The sequence below is a fragment of the Drosophila hydei genome, unplaced genomic scaffold (genome assembly GCF_003285905.1).
Source record: "Drosophila hydei strain 15085-1641.00,03,60 unplaced genomic scaffold, DhydRS2 tig00008119-arrow-pilon, whole genome shotgun sequence".
Taxonomy (NCBI): Eukaryota; Metazoa; Arthropoda; class Insecta; order Diptera; family Drosophilidae; genus Drosophila; species Drosophila hydei.
Window position 1 is genome coordinate 3,784,487 of NW_022045830.1, and position 22,784 is coordinate 3,807,270.

Consider the following 22,784-nt stretch of genomic DNA (forward strand, 5'->3'; position numbering starts at 1 on the left):
ACTCTGCCCGATTCTGTCCACAAGCCTACTACTACAATATCCTGCACCAAATGCAATCTATATTCAGGCAGCTTAATCAGCTTTTGTGCTTGACATTGAAGCCTAAAATATGCATTATTTTATCGATAGAGTAATCTAACTTCATATAAAACTGATATCCGTATGAAAAAGGTTTCACCCATACAATCGCGTTCTTTGATTTCATTTGTTGCGTAATAAAATTTTAAGTACTTTATGAAACTTTAGGTTTATTATAGAATGTTAGCTTCTAGACTAGATTTATTACGAAATAAATTTGTGAAAATTAAATAAATGTTCCAGATTTATCTAACACTTTTCTATATACAGATCTACTACGCCTTGCAAATATTTATGGCATTTTCATTGTGTGTCGAAATGAAGTAGTAATTAATGTGACGCTGAGTTCATTCATAAATGGACAGGAAATGCCAACTTGTTGTGCCTGCATGGCTCATTGTCTATAATTATATTAGCGGGCGACGGCTGGGCCAGAGGATGGCCATTGAAGTAAGGAAGAGTGATTAACTGTAATGGAAATGAATCACAAATCGTGGCTAAAGTCAACAAAAGCTGAGGCGAACAGATATGGAGACACGCAGAGAGCGAGAGAGAGAGAGAGTTAAATAAGAGAGCATTGAATAAACAACAGCATTTGGAAACGAAAAACTTGCACAATAACCAGAGCAATTCGACTTGGCCAACATAATGTGGAGCGCCGAATAGTGTAGGAATGCCTTATCAGTGCGTTGTGGCTTTACCCGATAAGATAGCGCACGCAATAGCTATGGAGCATAATAGATAACGGTATTCCAAGATTTCACAATCGAATAAACACTGACAGGTGCAGGCAGTCGACAGGTTTTGGCAACGCCCCGACTTCAGTCTGAACTGAGCGTGGCGCCCTAACGAACGTACTTATTTAGCTGTCTATAAGGTTGGTAGTGTTGCACAGTGCCATGAAGAGCATATATATCTGCCTGATAAGAAATTGCTGATGATATCATCAAGTGAAAATATGATTTTGAAACAATAGTTCAAAAGTGAAAAACTAAAATTCCAATTTTAAATTGTTCTAAATTACCAAATTACTTTCATTAACTGTACTTTAGTTTCTAAGTGTTGTAAAGTGACTGTTGATGATGTCATCGATACAGCAAGTGAAAAACTAGAGTAAAAATAAAGTTCGAGTTAAATAAATTATCCCCCTTTGTGTGCTATCTTTCAGTACGGAAAACGAAACGAATTACGAATCGAGCGAATCGAAAAAATAAGCAAAAGGTGTTTGGCGCAGCAATTGTGAAAATGCGCTTCAAACTGTTTGTGGTGTGTGCGCTGGCCTGCGGCTTCATGGCCTATGTGCTGGCCAATGAGAATATCTCAGCGGAAGTGGAAGATCAAATTATAAACTCGCCAGTCGCGAACAAAGCAAGCAAAAAGGCGCAGGCAGTGGAATTTGTGGAAATTGTTGAGCCACTGCCGCCAGCTGCAGCAGCACCAGCAGTACCAGCACCAGTGGCACCTGCTGTCAAAAAGGTGGACAAAGTGGTGGCCGCTAAGCCGGCAGCCACGCCCAGTGCGGCGCCCGCAGTCAAAGCCAAAGTTGCATCCAGCCCAGTGGCATTCAGCGCTGCCTCTAGTCGTGGCACCGATGACATTCTCACCGTGGCTGGCCTCAAACCGCAGGCCAAATCCGGTGCACTAGTCATGCCCTTCGACTATCTGGGCGAGCTCTACGATTTGGATTCTACTGGCTACAATTGGGGTAAGTGTAACGGGCTACCAATCGTTGCTGATTCAGTTCACAATTACTCATACGCAGCGTTGAACGTTCAACTATCTTATCAGCAAGCAGCGTTTGGCTCGGATGCCTAACCAATATTTGCTCGATAGCTAACTTGGACTCAAAACACTCGCGCACACAGTTGTCTCTCTGTTGCGTGGACGGAATCAGTCTTTACTAGCCGATAAGATAAAGCCAACAGTATAGATATTTAAAGCTAACGATTGTTGTGCCTTTGCTGCGCAAACAAAACAAGTGAAATCAGAGTGGAGAAAGAGTGGGAGAGACAAAGAGAGAGAGAGAGAGAAAAAGGAAGAGAGAGAGAGAGAAAAAGGAAGAGAGAGAGAGAGAGAGCAGGTGCATGTCTATATATAAACAGGTGTGCCTTATTATATATTTTCAATGATTCAGTTTACAACTTTTTTGATAACTTGTAATCGGAGCTGATATAATGAAAGAGAACTGCTTTTCTGTTCATTAGTCACTTCTGGTTACACATAATGACTAAATTTTCTTATATAAATTTTACCTACGTCCTTAACCTATATGGAGCTAGTGCTCTGACGGTGACCTCATTGCTAACTATATCAAGGATACAGCAGATAAGCTGTTTGCATATGGAATATGAATTTATTGAATGATGCCAGATGTTGCTTATATATATTGTATATAATCCCTGGCAAAAAAAAAAAAATAAACAAATTGTGTTTAGTTTTCTCTATATTTCTAAGTATTTCATTATGTTTTACACTTTAAAATTTCATAAATTTATGTTGAACACTTGGCTATGACTAAAGAGCTAAATTAGAGCTAATCCTTGGGAGCTTGCACTAGTTTGGTCCATTCATCCAATCGACTCATGGGGCGTGGCGTCAGTGGCTTCATTCCTATGCACTCATCGATATGCGCTGCTCGTATTCGGCGATGCGTAGTCGCACGGGCACAACGAGGCTCAGGTCCTCCATCATGGCATGTCGTTGCGGTCGCAGCGTTGCATTTGAATTTTGACGAGCAATCGTGGCGCGAGATTTCTCCACTGAGGGCTTGCGGCGCAATGAGCTTTTGCGTTGTATGCCTCCTCCGTTGCTGGGCGGCTTGGCAGTGGGCGTGGCAAACAGCAGATGTTGCGCTGTTGTGTTGCTGGGTGTGGCGGGTGTGCTGCCCAACCGCTTGGGTTTTGGCGGCGGCACTGCTGCATTGCCACCCATCGTCGCCACGCCCTGTGGGCGGCTCGATCGCAGCATGGATATAAAACTATTACCATTTGTGTTCGAGCTGAGGCAACTGGGCGATTCGTAGGTGTTGGTTAGCTTGTTGAAGAAGTTGATTTTGTCACTAACGCTGCGCGTGATCACTGCAGCGGGTTCATCTGGCGCATTGGTGCTGCCACAAAATGTGGTATTGCAATCCGTTGACAGCGGCTGCGGCTGTGGCGATAGTTGCTCATCGGAGCCATTGTTGCGCTTGGACATTTCCAGAACCTTTTCACGCAATTCCATGGACCAGCGCTTCTGTGGTCGATGCAGCTGCGGACGCAGCGATTGCGTTTTACAGACATCTGGGCTGCCGAGTGCCAAAGACAGTTCGCTGGTGTAGCGAGGCTTGGCTGGGGATGGAGCTGGCTTGACAGCTGGCAATGGCGTGGATGTAATCGCTGGCATTTGCTGCTCCTCCTCGTCAATGTCCATTTCCAGCTCGCTGAAGCTAGTGGCCGTATTTAGCTGTGGCATGGCGGCGGGCAACTTGTAATTGTAAAACTGAAAGTTAAACGTGCTGATGCTCATCTTGTGTCGAGTGTTGCGTGTTGACTGTGCTACATGCGAGCGTGTTGCAAGTTTATATAGCAGCACAATGTCTAGCTACCTGCCACAAATCAGCAGCTGGCCAGCATACCTCAGGTAGTTAACTAAAAAGTTGCCCAGATTAATTTTGGTCGCAAAATTTGACTTGCCTGCGAATATGAATTTCGGAAAATTTGTCAGTAATAAAGAAAAACCGTGCAAGATTTCGCTCGAACAGCGAGTCGCGCACGCGAATTTTGCGTACTTTCCAAGCGACCATAAATCAAGCACTAATCCCAACGCCCACACCTACCTGAGCGAACAGTTTTTTCAACAGCAGCAGCAACAGCACTCATCGTGTTGTTACCCAAAAAGGATTAGTGTTGGCAGGATAACATTTTATGGCCTGTCAACTCCACACTGATTCATAAATAGATTAAAAACTGATCCATTCTGCGACAGCTGCGCGAAAAACAGTTCAAGCAGAAGTGAAAAAGGCCCTCACCTGGTCGCCGCTTAGGCAAGCGTCCAGCTGACTATTAATTAGCCACAACTGCCATCAACAATTATCGGGCATTATACTACTTATATATCATCATCATTGAAATGCACTTAATAATTGTCTGCCCTGCCAGAGCAGGGCAGCAAAGAGCTTAATGGATGAATAAATCGTTGTCTCATTGGGAATCGATGCATTAATTGGCCACTGAATGGTTAAGTCCTGCTCTGGGAATATCCTGTGTGAGGTCTTCATAGCATCAATTAATGAGGTTTTGTCAAAGGTGAAATGAATTGAGAGATTCATTAAATAAGTGAAATATATAAATTATAAGGCAGCGAGAGGTTCTTTAAGAGATTTACAAAGGAAATGTTGTAAATAAACAAGAAATTAAAATTAAATAGAGAATTTTAGAGAATATTTTATAGTAAAGAGTGAATAATATTTAATGCAAAAATAAAATACAATGTAAAAAATTTAAATCAAGTTTAACAAACTTAAAAGTAAATTTAAAAAATGATTAAAACAAATTAAAAGCAAATTAAAAAATAAAAAGAAAAATAATAAAAGTTAAAATAAAAATTTAACACTCAGAAAATATATTTTTCTACTTTATAAGATAGAAGTAAATTAATTTAAATTTAACTTCCATAACTATGTTTTCAATAGACCTAACATCTAACATTCACATCAACATATTTTTTATTCAAAACTCTGCCCTAAGCAAAGCCCTAAAAAAGGAAGAAAAATAATTGAGGGCAATCGGACTACTATTAAAAAATAAAAACTCTTCCTTTTCTTTGTGCAATTTCCATTTAACTCAGAATTTCTAAGTATTATTTACTATAAAGAAAATAGTTTCAGCTTGAGAGTTGTCTATTGAAAAGATATTACCCAAGGGTTGGAAATGCAAACAGGCAAAAGCCACAGACAGGCTGCCTACGAGCGATTCACTTCCTTTGAAAATCCTGGGCTAAGATCTTTGGCTTGCTGCGGCTGCTTTTTGTGTCCCTCAAACATTAGTCGGCTTAAATTGCTTTAAAAAGACAACGCGAAGAGCAGACGCAACAAAAAATAAAAATAAAAGAAATTACAAAAAACTGCCGGAAACGATGGCAAAAACGAGTGAACAAATCCAAGGCGGGTATAAGTGACTGCTTAATGCACACTTTGAGAGCAAACAGAAGAAGTTATAACTGAGACTGGAGAAAAGCTGTAACTCTAGAGAGACTTTCGCGAGAGGTGAGGACTTAAGTGAGCATAGCCATAGTCCAAGTTTCAAATCTCTTCGATTTCAAATGTATGTTAGGCAAAGCCAATATACCCCAAACGCTTTGTAAGCGAGTGGATAGTAAAGCCGGAGCGAAAGTAAAAAGGAAAGCACCAGAAAATGTTGCTGGCAAGTTGGTAAAACTGAAATGAATATTAACTGTGACCTTTAATGGCTAAGTGCAGTAGGGAGCGAGGCAGCAATTTTGTAAGTGAGTCAGCAGAAAGACGCTGCAAGAGGCTGCAGTTAGGCACGTGGCAAGTGGCAAGTGGTAAGTGGCATGTGCGGGTTGACATGCGGCAAGCGGAACGGCGAAGATTGCAATGCAAGTGCAAAGTTATTCAGTTTATGTGCCGAGCGTTGCATGCAACGGGCCTAAATTGAAATGCCGCCGGCTAGAAGCTGGTGTGGCCATCGCTTGCCACGGCACGCTCTTTTTCCGAAATTGAATACGTAATCTCCGAGGATTAGCTGCTGAAATGTGAAATTATTATAATGGCAACTGCAGACTTGACTTTAATGCTTATATCTAAATGTGTCCATATATTTTCCTCTTGTCCGGCAGATCCCAACAATAATGTGGCGCCACCGGACACGCCCTCAACGGCTGCTGGTGGTTACACCATCACGCCCGCCCGCCTGGCTGAGCTGCGCTCCAACTTCTTGTACTGGTTCTTCGACAAGGACAGCTATGGCGGACGCGGCGATTACCAGTTCGATATACACGCCTCGATGACGCAGCTGCACAAAAATCTTAACTTCCAGATGCCCTTCTATGGCTTCCGCTTCAACTACACCCGAGTGAGTCGACATCCTATTGGCCTGGCTTAAACCATATAATATTTCGTATCTTTGCTTTTCTAGCTCTCGCTCAATGGCTACTTGGAGTTCTCGGATCCACCCGAGTATCTGACCTATCCCTTGGTCTTCCCCATCAGGGATTGGCCCCACAAGCGTGATCCCTCCTTCATTGGCATCTTCTTCAGCAAGTGCCGCGTGGGCCGCATATATCCCTCCGATCTGGATCAGCGCACGCCTGGCGTCTACTTCCGGTTAGTTTTGATTCACTTATCTTACTGTTGTCTGACTTTGTTTATATTTTGCATTTATAATCACAGTTATTGTTAGTTCCTTATGGCATTTGCATTTTTAAAATCACTTTTCATACGTGCGCTGCTAGTCATACTACGATTATTGTACTCTACTTTTGCAAATCAAATGGAGTATATTGGTTTCAAGTTAGCTGTGAGCTAGACGTGTTTTTGTTCATTTATATGGGTTCTAGAGAAACCCTGTTTAAGTTCAAGCATTTCGATATTATAATTTAAATATGCGAAATAATCATTGGAGAAATTTTTCACATGAAGGTTTCTCCGAGTCGACTTCTATCTAAGCTCTTAGTAATAGAAAACTGAAGTCTCAAGACAAAGAAGATACATTCATCATTAAGACAATTCCCTTCTATGGTTCCATTAGCTTTTCAGCTAGAGTAGAGTATCTCATAGTCATGTCTAACCCAGTGACACGTTCTGATTTGTTTTAAGCACAGATTGTGAGGCATGTTTGCAAATGCGAACTCTCCATTTCCGATTGCACATCGTTCGCATGTGTGTGGGTGCATGTTTTGCATGCATATTGTATAGAAATATACATATATATATATATATGTTATATATGTGTGTGTGAGTGTGTGAATATATACTCATTCGTATTCACATGCTCATTCGCATGCCGTGCGCCGTTATTGTTGCTGACTAGTTACTGTCATTTATTGCCACATTTTGCATTGTTTGCACAGTAGCGCCGTTACCTGTTACCCGTTACCCGTTACCCGTTACCGGATCCGGTTTTTGCTCGGTTCGGCTATCTGGCCGCCATTTGTTACCCATTGAGCTGTCCCTGTTGCTGATTTCAGCATTCATTTATGCGTGTAGCCATTCCAAAATGGCGACGAGAACAACAGCTGCTAGTGCTGGCCAGATTGCAGCCAAATACGGCTAAATTCGAAGTGTTCGGAGCCCCGCCGAGATTTTCTCTTCTGCAATTGATTCTCATGCATAATCTCCTGACATTCCAGCTTACTTCTTGCAGCGCTTTACACTTCGCTATTTAAACAATGCCGGGTCAGTCATGTTCGCTTCGCTTCTCTCGTTGCTCTGCTTATTGCATTCCTTCTCGCTTTGGTGCTTGTGTTTTACATTCGCTCTGCTTTACCATTGACCTTTTGTGACTGGCTGCCCATTCACGACCTACTCGCTTCGCTTCTCTCTTTACTTAAAGCTTGCCTTTAATATTGACCCAGCCACGCTGAATTCTTATTCACTGCTCTTTTTCACACTGGGCTGCAATTCCAGCTGAATTTGACTTTAGGCATTGGCCAAACTGCCAGCACTATGGCCACCTGATCTCAGCTCATGCCTATCACATACGAGACAATTTCATAATGTCGCCAGGGGGGCTTCGTGTTGCACTTTTGATGGCCTCGAAAGCGGAGGCGGCATCCCGAGCGAACGCAAGCGACATAAAATGAAAATATTGAAAATTCGCTGCGCTTGCATTTTGCCCTATTTTTTATTTTTTATATTGCATATTTTATTCAAATTAATTTCGAAATAATTTCATTCACAACTTTTTGTTTTCAACATTTTTTTTATTATTTTTGCTGTTTATGCAAATTTCTTTGGTAACTTTGCTAGTTTCGGATTGTAATTACCAGAAATATTACAGGCGTATATAACGCATTAATTAGCCGCCCTGTTGTCCACTGTTGGAATCCACTTAGTGTCGACCTATGCATACATTACGAGAGACTGCCTCCCGCATGTCGAGGCTATATGCAAAGCATTCTGTGTATTTACCAAAACAATGCTTAAACCAGACAGATATAACTAGGGCTTCTTATTTATAGTCGACTCGCTCTAGATTGTTGGAGCTTGTTTAAATTTCAGGCGTTCGCAACTGACAGACAAAAAAATGCGGTTAAAAAATAGCACATAAATAACATCCCAATTGCTGAGAGTGAGACCGAAATTGGGAAAGCAATGTATGTCTATATATAGTCATAGAGGTATTCGCAAAATTTGGCATAAAAAAGAGAGTGAATGCCGAATGAGCAAATATTTATAGTATAGAATCCTCAAATATAAGAGATTTTTGCTAGGCTTTAAATGTATTGACAAATAATGCTGTCAGCTTTATCAATTAAAACATTCATAATCGATATATTTACATCGATATACATGTCGATGGAAGCAATGAATTGCTACCTTTCTTTTCTGTGTATTTTAAAAATATTTTATGTATATATGATTATCGATAAACATAATCGATATAAGTATATCGATATACCATTTGTACATCATCTTAGCTAATTCTATTGTGTGTAGTGTTGCGATAGAAACATTAAATTGTTAATTTGATCTGGTTAGCTGTTTTGTGTAAGCTCTAATGGTTTATATATATATATATATATGTATCTCGATGAACATAATCGATGTACACATATCGATACATTTTTGATAGTAAATTGTTACTTTGGCTTAGCTTGGTTTATTGTATGTACTCTTGTGTTTTATCTTTATATATCTTTATATGTGTGTATTGATGTTAAAAAAAAACAATGTTATCGATAAATTTATGAGTGTATTCAAAGTAGGTAAATTCAATTGGAGTTAATTAATTTATGTCGTGTTTTCTTAGTTGGTCTTAGTACATTTGACCTATTTATACACCTCTAGCCAGATCGATAAATATTGTTTTACTTCTGAATGCACTCATATCGATAAATATATTTATTGGTGGGATCAATAAGCTCTGTACGCAAGAAGAGAAATCTTTCAATTACCATTAAAAAAGATTTATAAATTATAAAACTTATGTCCCGTTATAGCTAATGTTTCACATAGTGTCTGGATGGGTCCAACAATGTTTGTCGCCATTTGATTTCAGCGTCCTTTAGTTTGACAAATTGTGTGCGACAAAGCAATTAACGGGCTGTAAAGCGCTTTTGTTGGGAGCAATTTAGTGAAAGAAAAAAAACACGCACACGTAGGGAAATGAGAGCTGACTGCCACCATGCGACTTGGACAATGGCTGTGGCATGCCAAATGCATTCCCATTGCCATTTCCATTTCCATTTGCATTTAGATTTTTATTTTCACTTTGTTAGTTTCCAGTCAGCTCTGGACAATATGTCAAAGATGCATCAGTTCGAGTGTTCGCTTATGGGTTAGTCGGACTCCAGCGTGGGCTTCGTACTCTGACATTTAATTGTGCTGGAAAAAATGCTGGACGCAACGCTGATGTGTGTGGGTGTAATACTCGCTGGAATTTAATTTAAATAACTTGACTGAAGAGCTGAGCTGAAGCAATGTAGCAGCAGCTGCTCGACATTCAGGCTATGTAAATTCCACTTGCTTAACAGCTTTTGCCCCTGCTTACAGACACACACTCACGCATCCACCCACTCGTCTATAAGTGCGACTATCAATTTAATTACACGTTTACAGTTAACACTCTGCGCGGGATTAGCTCAAGATCGCTGGGCGAGAGAAAAGGGTGCGGCTTACTGCTAGCAGCTGCATTACGCATACGCCTCGTAAGTCGCTTATTCAATGCGAACTTCATTTGCGAAAGCTCCTGCAGCATAATACCTCTGTTCCTTCTCACACGCAGCTTGACCATTAAATTCGTGATGAGCGCAGGTTTAATTACACACGCACACACACTCACACGCACACGCTTAAATAAGCACACACACGCATACTCACAATTATACACGCAAATTGTTGGCAGCGCAAATTAAACAACAATAAAGTAGAACAGCTCGTGAATTAACGAACTTTTAATGCACTCACTGTAGGTATTTAGAGGGTGTTAATATTATGTATTTTATTCCTAATGAAATTGATTTCTTATATAAATCAAATTAGGCTTATATAATTATTAGATCTATATATATTGCTTGGTCAAACTGATATGCTCGCTGTTTGTAGGGTATAGCCAAAATGAATGGGGCCGTTTTGGTAGTAAAACTTTCTCAAAAGTGTTTGCAAAGCGTTCAAGTGTGTAAATCAGCAGCGCTGAGCGTTTAATTGTTGTTTGCCAAGGGCAGCCACAAGTGTGGGCGTTGCTGCCACAATTAAAACATTAATGGCCAGTGGGCGTGGCTTAAAATGAGGAAAAAAAAATAAACAAGAAAACCCAATTATATTTGACCTGGCATTAGTCAGTTGATATTTCATATTTCATTGATTTTTAATTTACTTCCATCAAGCTGATCAAGTTTTTGAGTTGTGGAAATGTTTTCGTTTCACAGTACCAAATTCTGTTCTGGCTGGTCAGAGGCAAGCGAAGTATAAGCTTCTGCAGCTTGCATGCAATTTTTGCCAGTTTCGCCATTTTCTTTAAGTGCGGCCATTGTTTCACGTTCATTTATACACTCACACACAGAGAGAGAGAGAGAGGGAGAGCGACTCTGAGAGATGAAATTGGGCCAAAAGCAAAAGAAAAGTCAGACAGAGATGTTGATGAGAAGCAGGCTGGAGGCGGGTTGGAGGGGTGACCAGAGCTGTGGAGCAGGCATTTCAACCCAAAATGCAGACAAAACTGTGGCGGCGACGGCGCCCAAATGTATGCAATAAAGTACATAATGGCGCAGTTCAAGAACTGGCACGCCAAATATAAGAGGAGGCACGAGGCTGGTCTAGGGAGGGAGCTGACAAGGCGTAGGTGGGCTTTGCCTGTAGCTGACGACTAGCAAAACGAGCAATGCGACGCTATGCTCTCTTATATATATATGTTATATATATATAAAATATATATGTATATATTCCATTACTGTTGTTACACTCATTCACAGCTGTGTGTGTTTGTAGCTTTTTGGCTTACTTTCACGTGCAGAGCTCGTTCCGCTCGTCTTGGCCGCTGCGCGCGCATTTTTAGGCCGTGTGACAATTTTTTGCTTTATCTTATTTTTCTCGTTGTCTATTTTGGCTTGAATGTCAATTGCAGACATTTAAAGTTTCATGGCAAAAGCGACAGCCGGCTAAGATGGAGGCAGAGTGCACAATGGGCATGGGCTGTGCATAAATGATAAACTATGCAAGTGCAATGCGCGCGTGTGTGTGTGTGTATATGTGTATGTGTGTATGTGTGTATGTGTGCATGTGTGTGTGTATGTGTATGTGTATGTGGTTTTTGCATCTCTGTGTGTAGCTGTCTCTTTGTGGCATGAGGTTTCTACTGTGCGGTTTTTTTAACATTCCCTTTTTTGTATTTACAAATTATAAATGCAATTTGCTTAAGGGGTATCTTGAGGTATAGTTGAGAAATATAGGAAATAGATACGAAAAGAAGAATTTAAAGGACTTTTTTCAATAAGCATAGTGCTATACACACATTCCTAAGCATTATTCATTAGTTTGAAAATCTCTTTTCATTCATCCTAATGCTTTGGTTAAGCTCAATATTTCTTTATTAAATAGGAGTCTCTCTAGGAAGAATCAGAAAAAGCCTAATTAGAATTTCAATTTAAGCGAAATGGCTTTATGCACTCTCATGTCTCTGCTGTCTCTTTTGCCCTGAAATGCCTTGAAATCTTCAACTCTTTCGTAAGCTAGGCTAAATGTTTAATTTCAAATTAGGTTTGCCGAAGAAATAAATTCTGTTTACTTTTTTTTCGAATTTCTCTGCAAATCTAAGTAGTTAAATTGTTTTTATATTTCTGTTATACAAAAGGAGTGCAAATGCAATAAATTTATACTTAATTTCGGCAAAACTTTCTTTAATTATATACTAGGTATCTGCTGGGCGCATATTGCCTGCAAGTGGTGGCTTCTATTTTTACATGCTGGCATTTTGTGCGGCTGCTGTTAGCCTTTTTGTGTACGTGTGTGTGTGTTTTTTTTGGCCATGTTGGTAGCTGGTTGCGCTAACAATGTGGACAGCATGTGTTTTCAGTCAGTTGAGGCCGAAATGCAATTTATTTTCGATTGCCAGCTGCTGTCAGTTATAATTTATGAGAGCCATAATTGCATCAGCTGTGTGTGACTATGTGTGTGTGCGTGGCAAAATACTCGACATCGGATGTGCGATATAGAGTAATAGGATATATGTTAATATGTTGCTTGTTCTCATGTGCATTTGATGCGCATTTATTGCAATTTTACAAATTATTTGCATTTTGTGGACGCGTCGATGTGTTAATAAATAAATGTTACGTATACGCCGCATGCGCCTCCAACTGCTAACATGCATGATGAATGCATGTTCATTCATGAATACACTGCACATAAAAAGCGAAAAGAAAAGCAGGCGATTTCGTGTTTGTTGTTTACATGCATCACAATGACGGGCTGCTGCTGCCGCCGCCGTTGTTTGCTTTAGTTTATATCAACAAAATCAATAAATTGTTGTTGCCTGAATGCAAATAACGCAAACATTTATCAATGCTGGCGCCGTTGCTGCACAAGTATTTCGGTTCGTTTGGCATAAATATTTTGACTTTCATTTAATTGTAAAACAGTTCGTTTATCAGCCTTTTACTTCATCTGGCATCCAAAAGCCAAATGGTAAATGGTAGAAAATTTAAATAAAATTCCCATCAAAATTTGTATCAAACATTCAAGAATTCATATGCAGCGCTGAAAGTACAAAAAGCAATTAGGGGCACAATTTATTTTCGACATTCTGTGAGGAATACTAAATAGGGGAATGGAAAAAGTGTATTTCAGGCTAAAACTGACTAAGCAAACGAGCCCAAAAGAAAAGTCTATCAATAGATTCGATATGCAGGCTAAAGCTATTTTCTTGCAATTGGCATTTCTTAATTGTCTGGCCTCGTGAAAATGATTCTCTTTAAAGCTTATTTTATGATCTGCAGGAAGTGTAAGAAAAATTGCCTGCAACAAAGGCGAAATACCGATTCGTGTATGCATAATGAATAATTAAGGAATATAAATCATACGCCGTGGTGGTTAGCCTCACATTTTGTTTTATAATACTGGAAGTATGCTTTAAACAACCGAATTTACTCAGCGTCGTCGTGTGCTGATTTATATGCCAAGCATCAAATCCATTAATCTTCTTGGCTGCCAAATCCAAAGAGCATCTGCTTTGGCCTGCTGATTTGATTTCGCATTATTCAGCTGTTCGCTTATTACTTTCCTACACATTCTTATAAATTCATATTTATTTCTGTTTGCAGTGTGGTACGTGATCTGATGGGACGCACGGACCGCTTTGGCGTCGAGGTGCGTGAGCGCACAATGTGGGACATACGCACGGGCGTTGTGGGTGCTGATACTTTTATACCCAAGCACGTGGTGATCGCCACCTGGAAGAACGTCTCCTTTGCCGGTGGCATTGATAACTCCCTCTTTACGGTAAGTTAGAAAACAAAATCAATATAAAAAGATGCCAATGTGAGACTCTTCCCCAACTCTCTCCCAACTAATTGAACTTTCCATTAGAAAGACAGAAAAATCAACAGAAAATACATTCAGTTCACTTTGATAACGATTATAATTAGCTTAAGTGATTTTGCTTGCCATTGCATTCAAAATAATTTCATAAAGAATTTTGTAGCATACTTTTCAGCGCAAGTTAATTGAAAGCAAATAGAAGAAAGTTGGCTAATGGCTCCGCTGTAATTACTTGTTTTTACTCATAGTTTCTTTTCCATTGCAGACAAACACCTTCCAAATGGTTCTGGCCACCGATGAGGTCTACACCTATGTCATCTACAACTATGCAGTTCTCAATTGGCTCTCGCACACTGAAGCGGGCGGCGATACGACGAAGGGCGAGGGTGGTGTTCCCGCATACGTAAGTCTCGTCATCGCAATCGATGCATTCTAATTAAACAAAAGTTTTAGCATGCGTTGCGGTCGCACTTAATTAACAAATTACATAATGAAAAATTCCAACAAATATTCGCTAACGTACAGCTTTTTAGCTACAAACGACGCAATTTTAATTAATGGCTGCCAAGCAACGGTAAAGTTTTTCATTGCATTTTAGTTGCACGTTTCCAGCTTTTCCTTTCGCACTCTGCTAACTGAATATTCACATAATATTTCCTTAGATATAACACTCCTACACGCATATCTGATAGCCTTATAACTGAAATTATGTGGGCTGGCATTTCGTTGGAATGCACGAGCATTGAACAGTTATATGTGGGAGTGTGTGTGTGTGTTTGTGTGGGTGTATATTCAAATAATTTCTAGTTCAATAGAATTGTTTCATGGAAATCAATTCCAGTTCTGAAGTCTACAGATATAAATTGCTTGCAACGATATTGTTATGACATTGCACATAGATCATACCCTGCAGGCAGGGCATATAGATGAAGACATTGATTTAAATATAGATATATATATATATCTATATATATAGATATAGATAGAGATGTGTGCCAAAATGTCGTCAAGATAAGTGCTTAATCATACTCTTTGCTTGTAACCTTGTAGCGCATTATTTAGCCGTTGCAGCCGACACTTTGTGCACTCTATTGTGCCTTGTTGTGTGGATGTTGTTGATGGCAACTTGGAAATTATAATTAAACGCACTTTGCGAACTTTGTCTGCATAATGGCCAACAAGTTGTTGGCTGTTTGGCCAAGAGTTACAAAATCGAATCTAGTTGGTCGAGTTGGATACTAATTACAATTTAATTGCGGCTTGATATTAATATCGATTTGCATATCTATTTATGTAGGTCGGCTTCAATGCGGGCAACGGCACCCAGGCCTACGAGTATAAGCCCTACAGCCAGAACATGGTCATACGGGACTTGGCGAATCGGGGCTGGGGCAATGGATTCCCTGGACGACATCTTTTCCGTATCGATGAACAGATTTTGATTGGCTCCTGCAACAAGGATATTGGTGCGTATGATTAATGGCTTTTTACCTATTTGGGGCTCACTTTAATTACGGTTTCTCAATTCGACAGATGCCGCTCTACTGCCGCTGACATTTGCTCCAGAGTCGGGCAACATGCTGGGCGGTCAGGTGGTGAATATAACGGGACCTTGCTTTGATCCTAAGATACGTGTGACCTGCCACTTCGACACGGAGTCTGTACTGGGCACCTATGTGGATCGCAATCGTGTGATTTGTGTGCAGCCCTTCCTCAAGGCCGAGGGCTACATACGCTTCCAGATCTCAGTGGGCACGCAGCGCTTCAAGTGGCGCGGCAAGTACTTTGTGGAGACACCCGCGGCCGCCACCGAGAAGATCTTCTTTGCCACCGACGACGTGCACAAGCGCAATCCCAGCGAGATTCGCATCAGCTGGAACGCCTTCAATTTGACATCCAATCTGAATGCCAACGTCATGATCTCGCTGTGGGGCTATCGTGAGACTAAGATCGAACCACAACTGGAGTACATTGATGTGATCGAGGCCAGTCTCACCAACTCTGGCAGCTATGTCATCACGCCCTCCAACTATCTGAACCGACACAACATCAACAATGACATGCAGTTCGGCTTTCTGCAAATCAATCTCACTCAGCCGGCTCAATACTCCAACTTGGCGCTCAGTCCGTAAGTCTTTGATATTGAAAAGTTTTTATTGACAATTCTTTGAGAACAAAGACAATCATACAGCCTTTTTTGTCTCAAGATGTCAACTCCTTGAGTCTATACCCAATCGAATGAGTTCGTTTATTTTCATTAACTTTAATCAAGGGAAATTCTTTTTATAGCAGAAAGACGTCTAATTCGATTAGTCAAAAATGTAGGAAACCAAGTTTGAATCTTTGTCTAGACTTTAAGTGCTGTCTCTTGTTACTCATACGCACCGTTGGCCTGCCTACGCCACTGTTTATTATATTTTAATTGACTTTCAGCTCTGTCAGCTACGCTCTTGCTGGAGCCCTTCTCCAGTTCCGTTTGTATTTTTATTCAATTTACCACAGCAACTGCAAAGAGCTGTGTGTAACCACATAGCTCGCCTTGACGCCTCGGGGACCAATCAGTAAGCACTGGCGTTCACTCTGGCTCTGACTGTGGCTCAGTTGGCCATAGATGGCTTATTATGACACTTTATAATTAGAAGTGATGGCTAATCAATAGCTAAGTGAAATGTGCTTCCGACGGTCACAGCCAGTTGCCACTTGGCTCAAATTGTTGCCTTGGCTAATTTGCATAGCTCTTTTTGGCATAAAACTCCTTCTCCTAGCTAGTATACCCTGTAAACGAATAAGTATAGGGTAAGGCGTGTTGATATTGCAAGCAGACAGTGTTTTATTTAGATTGTAGAAATCGAAACTAGATACAAACATTTTCAAATTGGTTCTTAAAGAGTCAAGCGTATAGAGTCTAGACTCCCTTATGGCTTAACCAGCAACAGGGTAGCTTCTAAGCGGATACTTTTCAGACGTATTTTTGCATTACGCCCTTGTAATTATTTCGCACTAAAACTTGAAGCATTTGCAGCAGTTAAAAGCTCACAAAGACGCTCGTAATAACATTTAAGCTGCAATGAAATTCTTGAAAATGGTCGAGCTAATCGCACTGCAAGTGAATTACTGCGAATTCTAACAATATCCACGCACTCAAGCAATACCTGGAGCTGTGTCAATGGCTTAGACGTGAGCTGATTAAGTCTATAATTAATTCAATATATATTTGAGAGCCTAGTTGAAGCTCTGACGTGCCGTTTAAATAGACTTTGCTTGCATATTTTTGGATAATTTGAAATTGTTATGGATTGTGTAATACATTCGAAAAGGACTCTGTTTATAGAAACTCAGTCTGTTGAGTTCTTCATAAGCATAGTCTTAGCATGAAGTTTAATATATAAAAAAAGCAAATCTAATAAGCATTGGGATCCTTTCTCAAATAGTTCCCAGGCAAGACTCAATCTATTAATGAGCTTTTCTATTTCAGACTTCGGTTTAAAGATATCAAATGCTTACTATAATAACTTTCATATAAAAGTTCTCAAAGTCCTAAGCACTTCGACCAAGAGTATTGCAACTGCGACTCGCCAAAGATGGCATCTCTTCATTGCTTTTGTTTTCTTTTTTTAGGGCACTTTGGTTTATGATACCTTTGGGTGTCGTTATGCCGCGCTACAGTTTCAATGTGGCACGTGGCAGCAGCCCATATATCATTTCATTTTAGTCATTTGAGTGCGAGTGTGTGGGTGTGAGCTTGCGTATTTAATTTACATTTGATGAGCGACACGCGCGCTTTGAAATTTGTGCTGCTCATATCAAGCCATCAATTGGCATTGTCTTGGCTAACTCTATCAGACTCTATAATTAGGTGTTTGAGCTTGCACACAAATGCAATTAGCATTTGCAGTTTCGTTGACACCTGCTGACACGGCCAACGGGACGTATGAGTAATGCGTGTTTAACTAATGCCGTTGTATTTGTTTCGTTCGCATAGCATTCTGTGGTCACGGCCAATTCCATTGGCCTGGTACATGGCACCGCAGTGGGAGCAGAAGCATGGCAAGCACTGGTCTCGTGCTCTGTGCGATAATTGGATACGCTCCGACAGATTTCTCAGGTAAGTCTTGACACATACGCACCTGCCTTAAGCGCTGCCAAGTGCTTGGGGAACTCAGCCCATATCTGGCTGGTTGTCTAATTAGACAGCTTGTGGGCCTGCAAAACAATAATCGAAATGCCAAATTGCAGAAACTTTGCTGCCGACTTGCCACTGTGCCCCTGCACCTTGGAGCAGGCGGTGCTCGACTTAGGCCGCTACCGACCGGATCGTGAGTGCGACATGGACTCCAACCCCACCTGCTTGCGCCACAGTGGTGCCATTCATTGTGTGGTCAGCGGTACACCAGTGTAAGTTTTCAGATCATACTAGACGTATACGTAATTTGTGGACATAGACATAGCCAACTTCATTGTTTCCCCCTCGTTTTGCAGTGCCCAAGGCGCTGAGCAACAGTGTTGTTACGATCGCTACGGCTTCCTGATGCTGACCTATGATCAGATGTGGGGCTCGCGTCCACGTCGCATTCACAATCTGGGCAAGATGCCCTGGAATGAGGCCAGCAAGGTGCCCTCGCTGTCTATGTGGTTCCACGACATGCGTCCCTTCTACTCCTGCTGCTTCTGGCAGGAGGAACAGTCCGTTGGCTGCGAAACCTACCGCTTCGAGCGACGACCCTCGCAGGATTGTGTCGCCTACCAGGCGCCTGGCATTGCTGGCGTCTTCGGTGATCCCCATTTGATCACGTTCGATGGCAGCGCCTATACATTCAATGGTCTGGGCGAATTTGTGCTCGCTCGCAGCACTGATCAGAGTGAACGTTTTGAGGTTCAGGGTCGCTTCCAGCAGCTGCCACCCAACTATTATGGCCAGGTGATGGCCACCCACCTCACAGCGATGGCCATGCGTGGCAATACGACAACAACGATTGAGGTGCGTCTGCGTCCACTGCACGCGCGCTGGCGCTATCGTTTAGATGTCTTGGCTGACGGACGCAAGGTGTACTTCGATCGCGAGAGCTTGAAATTCCAGCACTTTGACGGCGTCACTGTCTATACGCCCACCTACCTGCTGAACCAGTCGCAGGTGGTTATACAATTCGATGCCGGCATTGGCGTGGAGGTTGTCGAGAACGAAGGCTTCATGACCGGACGCGTCTTTCTGCCCTGGAAATTTATTGTAAGTAGTCGCCACTGAAGTGAAGCGAACTCTTATTGATATCTGGACTTTTTGTAGAATAAAACGGCAGGCCTGTTTGGCAACTGGAGCTTCAATCCCATGGACGACTTTACGCTGCCCAATGGCCAGGTGGCCTCGATCAATCTGAACGATATGCGCAGCTTGTATAACAACTTTGGCCTCAAGTGGATGTTGACAGATCGCGATGTGCCCAATGTGGGTGCTGCGCTGTTTACGCGCGAGTTCGGGCGCATGGCTAGCTACTATTCGAATGCCACATTCCTGCCGAACTTTGTCATGGATCCCGCCGACTTCCTGCCCAGCAATCGCAGCTATGATCTGGAACGTGCCGAGGAGCTGTGCGGCGAGTGTTCGCAGTGTCAATACGATTATGCGATGACGCTCAATCGAGACTTGGCACACTTTACCAAGAATTACTATGACAGTTTGGTCAACATGCAAGCGGAGAACGCCAAGTGAGTGGAACTTGAAACATACCTGAGCAGCGAGAGACTTATTAACCTGATTAACTCATTCTCTAGACGTGTTGTGTCCTGTGGCGTGTTGCAAACGCCGCGTTTCGGACGCAAGCTCAGCTTTGACTTTATGCCTGGAGCGAAGGTGGCCTTCGAGTGCAATGAGGGCTTCATTCTAATCGGCGATCAGCGCCGCGAGTGCCTGGCCAATGGCCTGTGGAATCTGCCCGAATATGGCTACACGGAGTGTCTGCGTAAGTTGTTCTATCTTTGATCGTTTATTTATGAAAGTATTTTGCCTTTGAGTCGTTTGAGTTGACCTTGTCTTGTGTTGCGCATAGGTGAGGTGTATTACACGCGTCGTGTCGCATTCATTGCAATTGGCATTATCCTGCTCGTTATATGCCCATTGATGCTGTGCATCGTGTGCGGCGTCTATCGCTATCGTCAGAAGCAGCTGAAGGAGGACCCACACTGGCAGATGACGCTGCCGCGTTCGCGTGCCGGTTCGACGCGCAATTTGCGCGTCCTGAACTATGATCCCGAGGACGATAGCGATACCGATGCGAGCACGCTGAAAAAAAGTAGGTCCTACGATAAAGTATATCGCACGAACGAACCATTACCCGGCAAACCGCAAATTGATTTTCCAGCTAAGAAATGGGATCTGGATATGCAGGACGAGGATGTGACCTCATCCGAAGGTAGTGATAATAGAACTAGCACAAAGCTAGCCAAGGATATTTCCTACATTAATCAAAATAACGTTGCCCACGCAACAGGTGAGAAACCCAAGCAGACCGGCCGTCGCTCCCTGCGCTCCGCCTCCGGCACCGAACTGGATCAGCAGCACGAGGGTCACGAGCCGGAGGAAGATGATGACTTCGACGAGAGTGATGTGCACACTGGACAACTGCATCCGGCTGGCTACCATCATCCGCTCTCGCCCGAGGAGGCCGACCATCTGCACCAGCAGCAATACAGTCCCACGTTCAGCGGCGTCGATAGTCGCACCAGTGCAGCCAGCTCCATCAACTATACGCCCCAATCGGCGGCCCAGAATCGCTTTGGGGGCGTGCCCGTGTTGCCCAGCAACACGCAATACTACAATAGGCCGCCTTCGGGCGTGCCGGTGGCAACAGCAACAACTGCCACGCCTCTGCGCGTAGCGCCCACAACGCCATTGACGCAGGATAGCGGGCTGCCCTCGCCGCCGCCCTTCACCACATCGCCAACGCCCTCGGTGCAAAAATCGACCGAGGTATAGGCCACACATACACTCACACACACCCACACACATTTGCCTTCTCTGCACAGGCTACAAAGTTCAAATTTTGTATAACTAATTTCATATATCGTTTATATATATACTTTATCTAAACTTAAATAATTATTATACACACTACTAATTGCCCCACCTGTCATCAAAATCTATTTTTTTTGGTTTGTTGTTGTTGCCATGACCTTTACGCAAATACCTCCCACGCTATACTCAAATAGCCCAGTCCACCTATTATTTTTACTGAAATACCTCATTCGAACTCCATTACGCCAAAAATCGGCTTAAGCGATTACCACAATTTGTTTCGTCAATTTTTATAAAGTTTTCATCATTCTATAAATAAATATTTTGTTAATAGTCGTATATTTAGTCTTTATATATCTACAGCTTACAGCGTGCTCGGATAATGCCAATTGTTACATGAATTTTGACACTTCGCTCACATTTCTCGATATTAAATAATTCTAAAGTTCTGCTAGCTGGGCTATAATACCTGTCTAAAGACCAACTAGCGCGAATTGCATGTCAATTTTCTGTAATAATTTGCATAACGAGCGTTGCCAAATTGCATTCCCCATTTACACTAGACAACAAAAAAAAGGAAGCTTTTTTTAAAAATATTTTTTTCTTGACTTAATTGACCTAGTTTTATTTTTAGTATTTTTTAAAAGCAAAAATTGATAAGGAGTTTAAGTCATAGGCTAGAAAATTTGTCTTCATATTTTTAAATCATTTAAATCACTTATGGTTCTTGACTAAGTATAGCTTAGTTCTTGCTAGATAAGTGATGCTTGTGACTCACTCTTTCAGTCTCTAAAAAAACTTAAGATATGTTTTCGAATACCACTTATATGCAAGTAAAGGAGTCTTAGCTCAAGCAGATAGTTGATAGCTTGTAAGAATTTTTACTCATGCTTATTATATTCCCAAAAGCAATAACACTAACTCTGTAATCTCTTCTCATTAGAAGCATCAATATTTTGTTGCATAGTGTTATGTGCATTTGCAGCGCAAAGAAATTGCTGCGAAATTTATAACGAAGCAATAGGGTCAGAGCCAAAGACATTAATCTTGAGCCAACTGTCACGTGCTTTGGTGCCCGCCCTGGACGTAGCCATGACACGCCTCCTGCCAGCTACCTTTCCCTAGTACACACACATACACACAGAGTCAGAGCACACAGCCACGCCTCTTGGCAAATGTATTGTGTGCATTACGCTGTTGTCAATCAATCTTGAGCAAATTGATGGACAAGTTGCTGTTAGTTATCTGCGAGTGTGTGTGTGTGAGGGGTGTGCATGTGTGTGTGGCCATGTCTGTTTTGTCTGTCAGGGCTTTGAAGCACTCACCGAATGACAGCTGCGCTTAAAAGTAGGCAACTAGTTAGAATGACTCGGAATAATAATGGAAATGCGTCTGAATGCTTGATTAATTTATTAAATATATATTTAGACTCACTCATTGATATTGTATATATACATATCTCTTGTTGGTCGACGTGTGAAGCTCTTTTCTATAGTTTTTTCTATCTATTGGAGTACTGGACATGGAGATTAGATTAGAATATCTTTCTTGAAATGATAAATGGGCCTTGATGGAGCATAACACAGGCAGTTGGTTTCGACTGCAGCATTGCTACTAGCCTTTATGCTTAGCCAACAAATATGGTTTATATAAAGGCAGAATTCTTTCATATCAAGCTTTGTTATTTGGCGCCTTTTGGGCAACATTTTACAGGTCACGAAGAGCATGCGGCACGCGTGGCAAGCATCTCGCTGGGCATGGTGCTGCTCATTGTGATACCTAGTCTGCTGCTGGTTGTCTGTGGGGCCAGCTATTGGATACGCGAACGCATTGCCAGGGAGGAGGCAGAGGCAGCTGCCGCTTTGCTGCCGAAACGCCCCAAGCGCGTGCCGAGAGGGAATGGGAATGGGAATGCAAATGGAAATGGAAATGGGATTGTGAACGAGATTGGGAATGAGCAGATTTGATTAGCACGCTAATGAGGCGTATAACGCAAATCGTGTG

General features: G+C 42.0%; 2 protein-coding genes across 3 annotated transcripts in view; one reads left to right on the forward strand and one right to left on the reverse strand.

The window, feature by feature from the left end:
• The first annotated feature begins 886 nt into the window (after window positions 1-886).
• On the forward strand, window positions 887-21,078 carry LOC111597880 (protein mesh). 2 transcript variants are annotated; one of them, XM_023312807.2, is made up of 16 exons: window positions 887-955; window positions 1,247-1,783; window positions 5,917-6,152; window positions 6,216-6,403; window positions 13,558-13,735; window positions 14,040-14,177; window positions 15,072-15,240; window positions 15,308-15,902; window positions 17,757-17,879; window positions 18,011-18,169; window positions 18,254-18,998; window positions 19,056-19,474; window positions 19,541-19,728; window positions 19,816-20,058; window positions 20,128-20,178; window positions 20,257-21,078. In XM_023312807.2, exons 2-16 carry the CDS (start codon window positions 1,324-1,326, stop codon window positions 20,739-20,741), a joined length of 4,377 nt encoding a protein of 1,458 aa, XP_023168575.2. In that variant the 5' UTR covers window positions 887-955; window positions 1,247-1,323; the 3' UTR covers window positions 20,742-21,078. The 2 variants fall into 2 exon arrangements, with proteins under 2 accessions (XP_023168575.2, XP_023168574.2); XM_023312806.2 differs by having other exon boundaries at window positions 19,816-20,178.
• The window catches only part of LOC111597885 (protein bottleneck), a 30,935-nt gene continuing 10,731 nt past the window's right edge, over window positions 2,581-22,784 (reverse strand). The window contains exon 2 of the mRNA XM_023312818.2: window positions 2,581-3,543. Within this exon, the coding sequence (XP_023168586.2) occupies window positions 2,689-3,531 (843 nt within the window). The 5' untranslated portion in view covers window positions 3,532-3,543 and the 3' untranslated portion in view covers window positions 2,581-2,688. The remainder of the gene's footprint in view (window positions 3,544-22,784) is intronic.

What these genes read in the sequence shown, in the direction of transcription:
- LOC111597880 (XM_023312806.2), top strand. Translation starts at nt 1,324, where the DNA reads ATGCGCTTCAAACTGTTTGTGGTGTGTGCGCTGGCCTGCGGCTTCATG. An exon ending in TCCAACTTGGCGCTCAGTCC is followed by an intron (nt 15,903 to 17,756) that starts GTAAGTCTTTGA and finishes TCGTTCGCATAG; the next exon opens with CATTCTGTGGTCACGGCCAA. An exon ending in TGGCTACACGGAGTGTCTGC is followed by an intron (nt 19,729 to 19,815) that starts GTAAGTTGTTCT and finishes TGTTGCGCATAG; the next exon opens with GTGAGGTGTATTACACGCGT.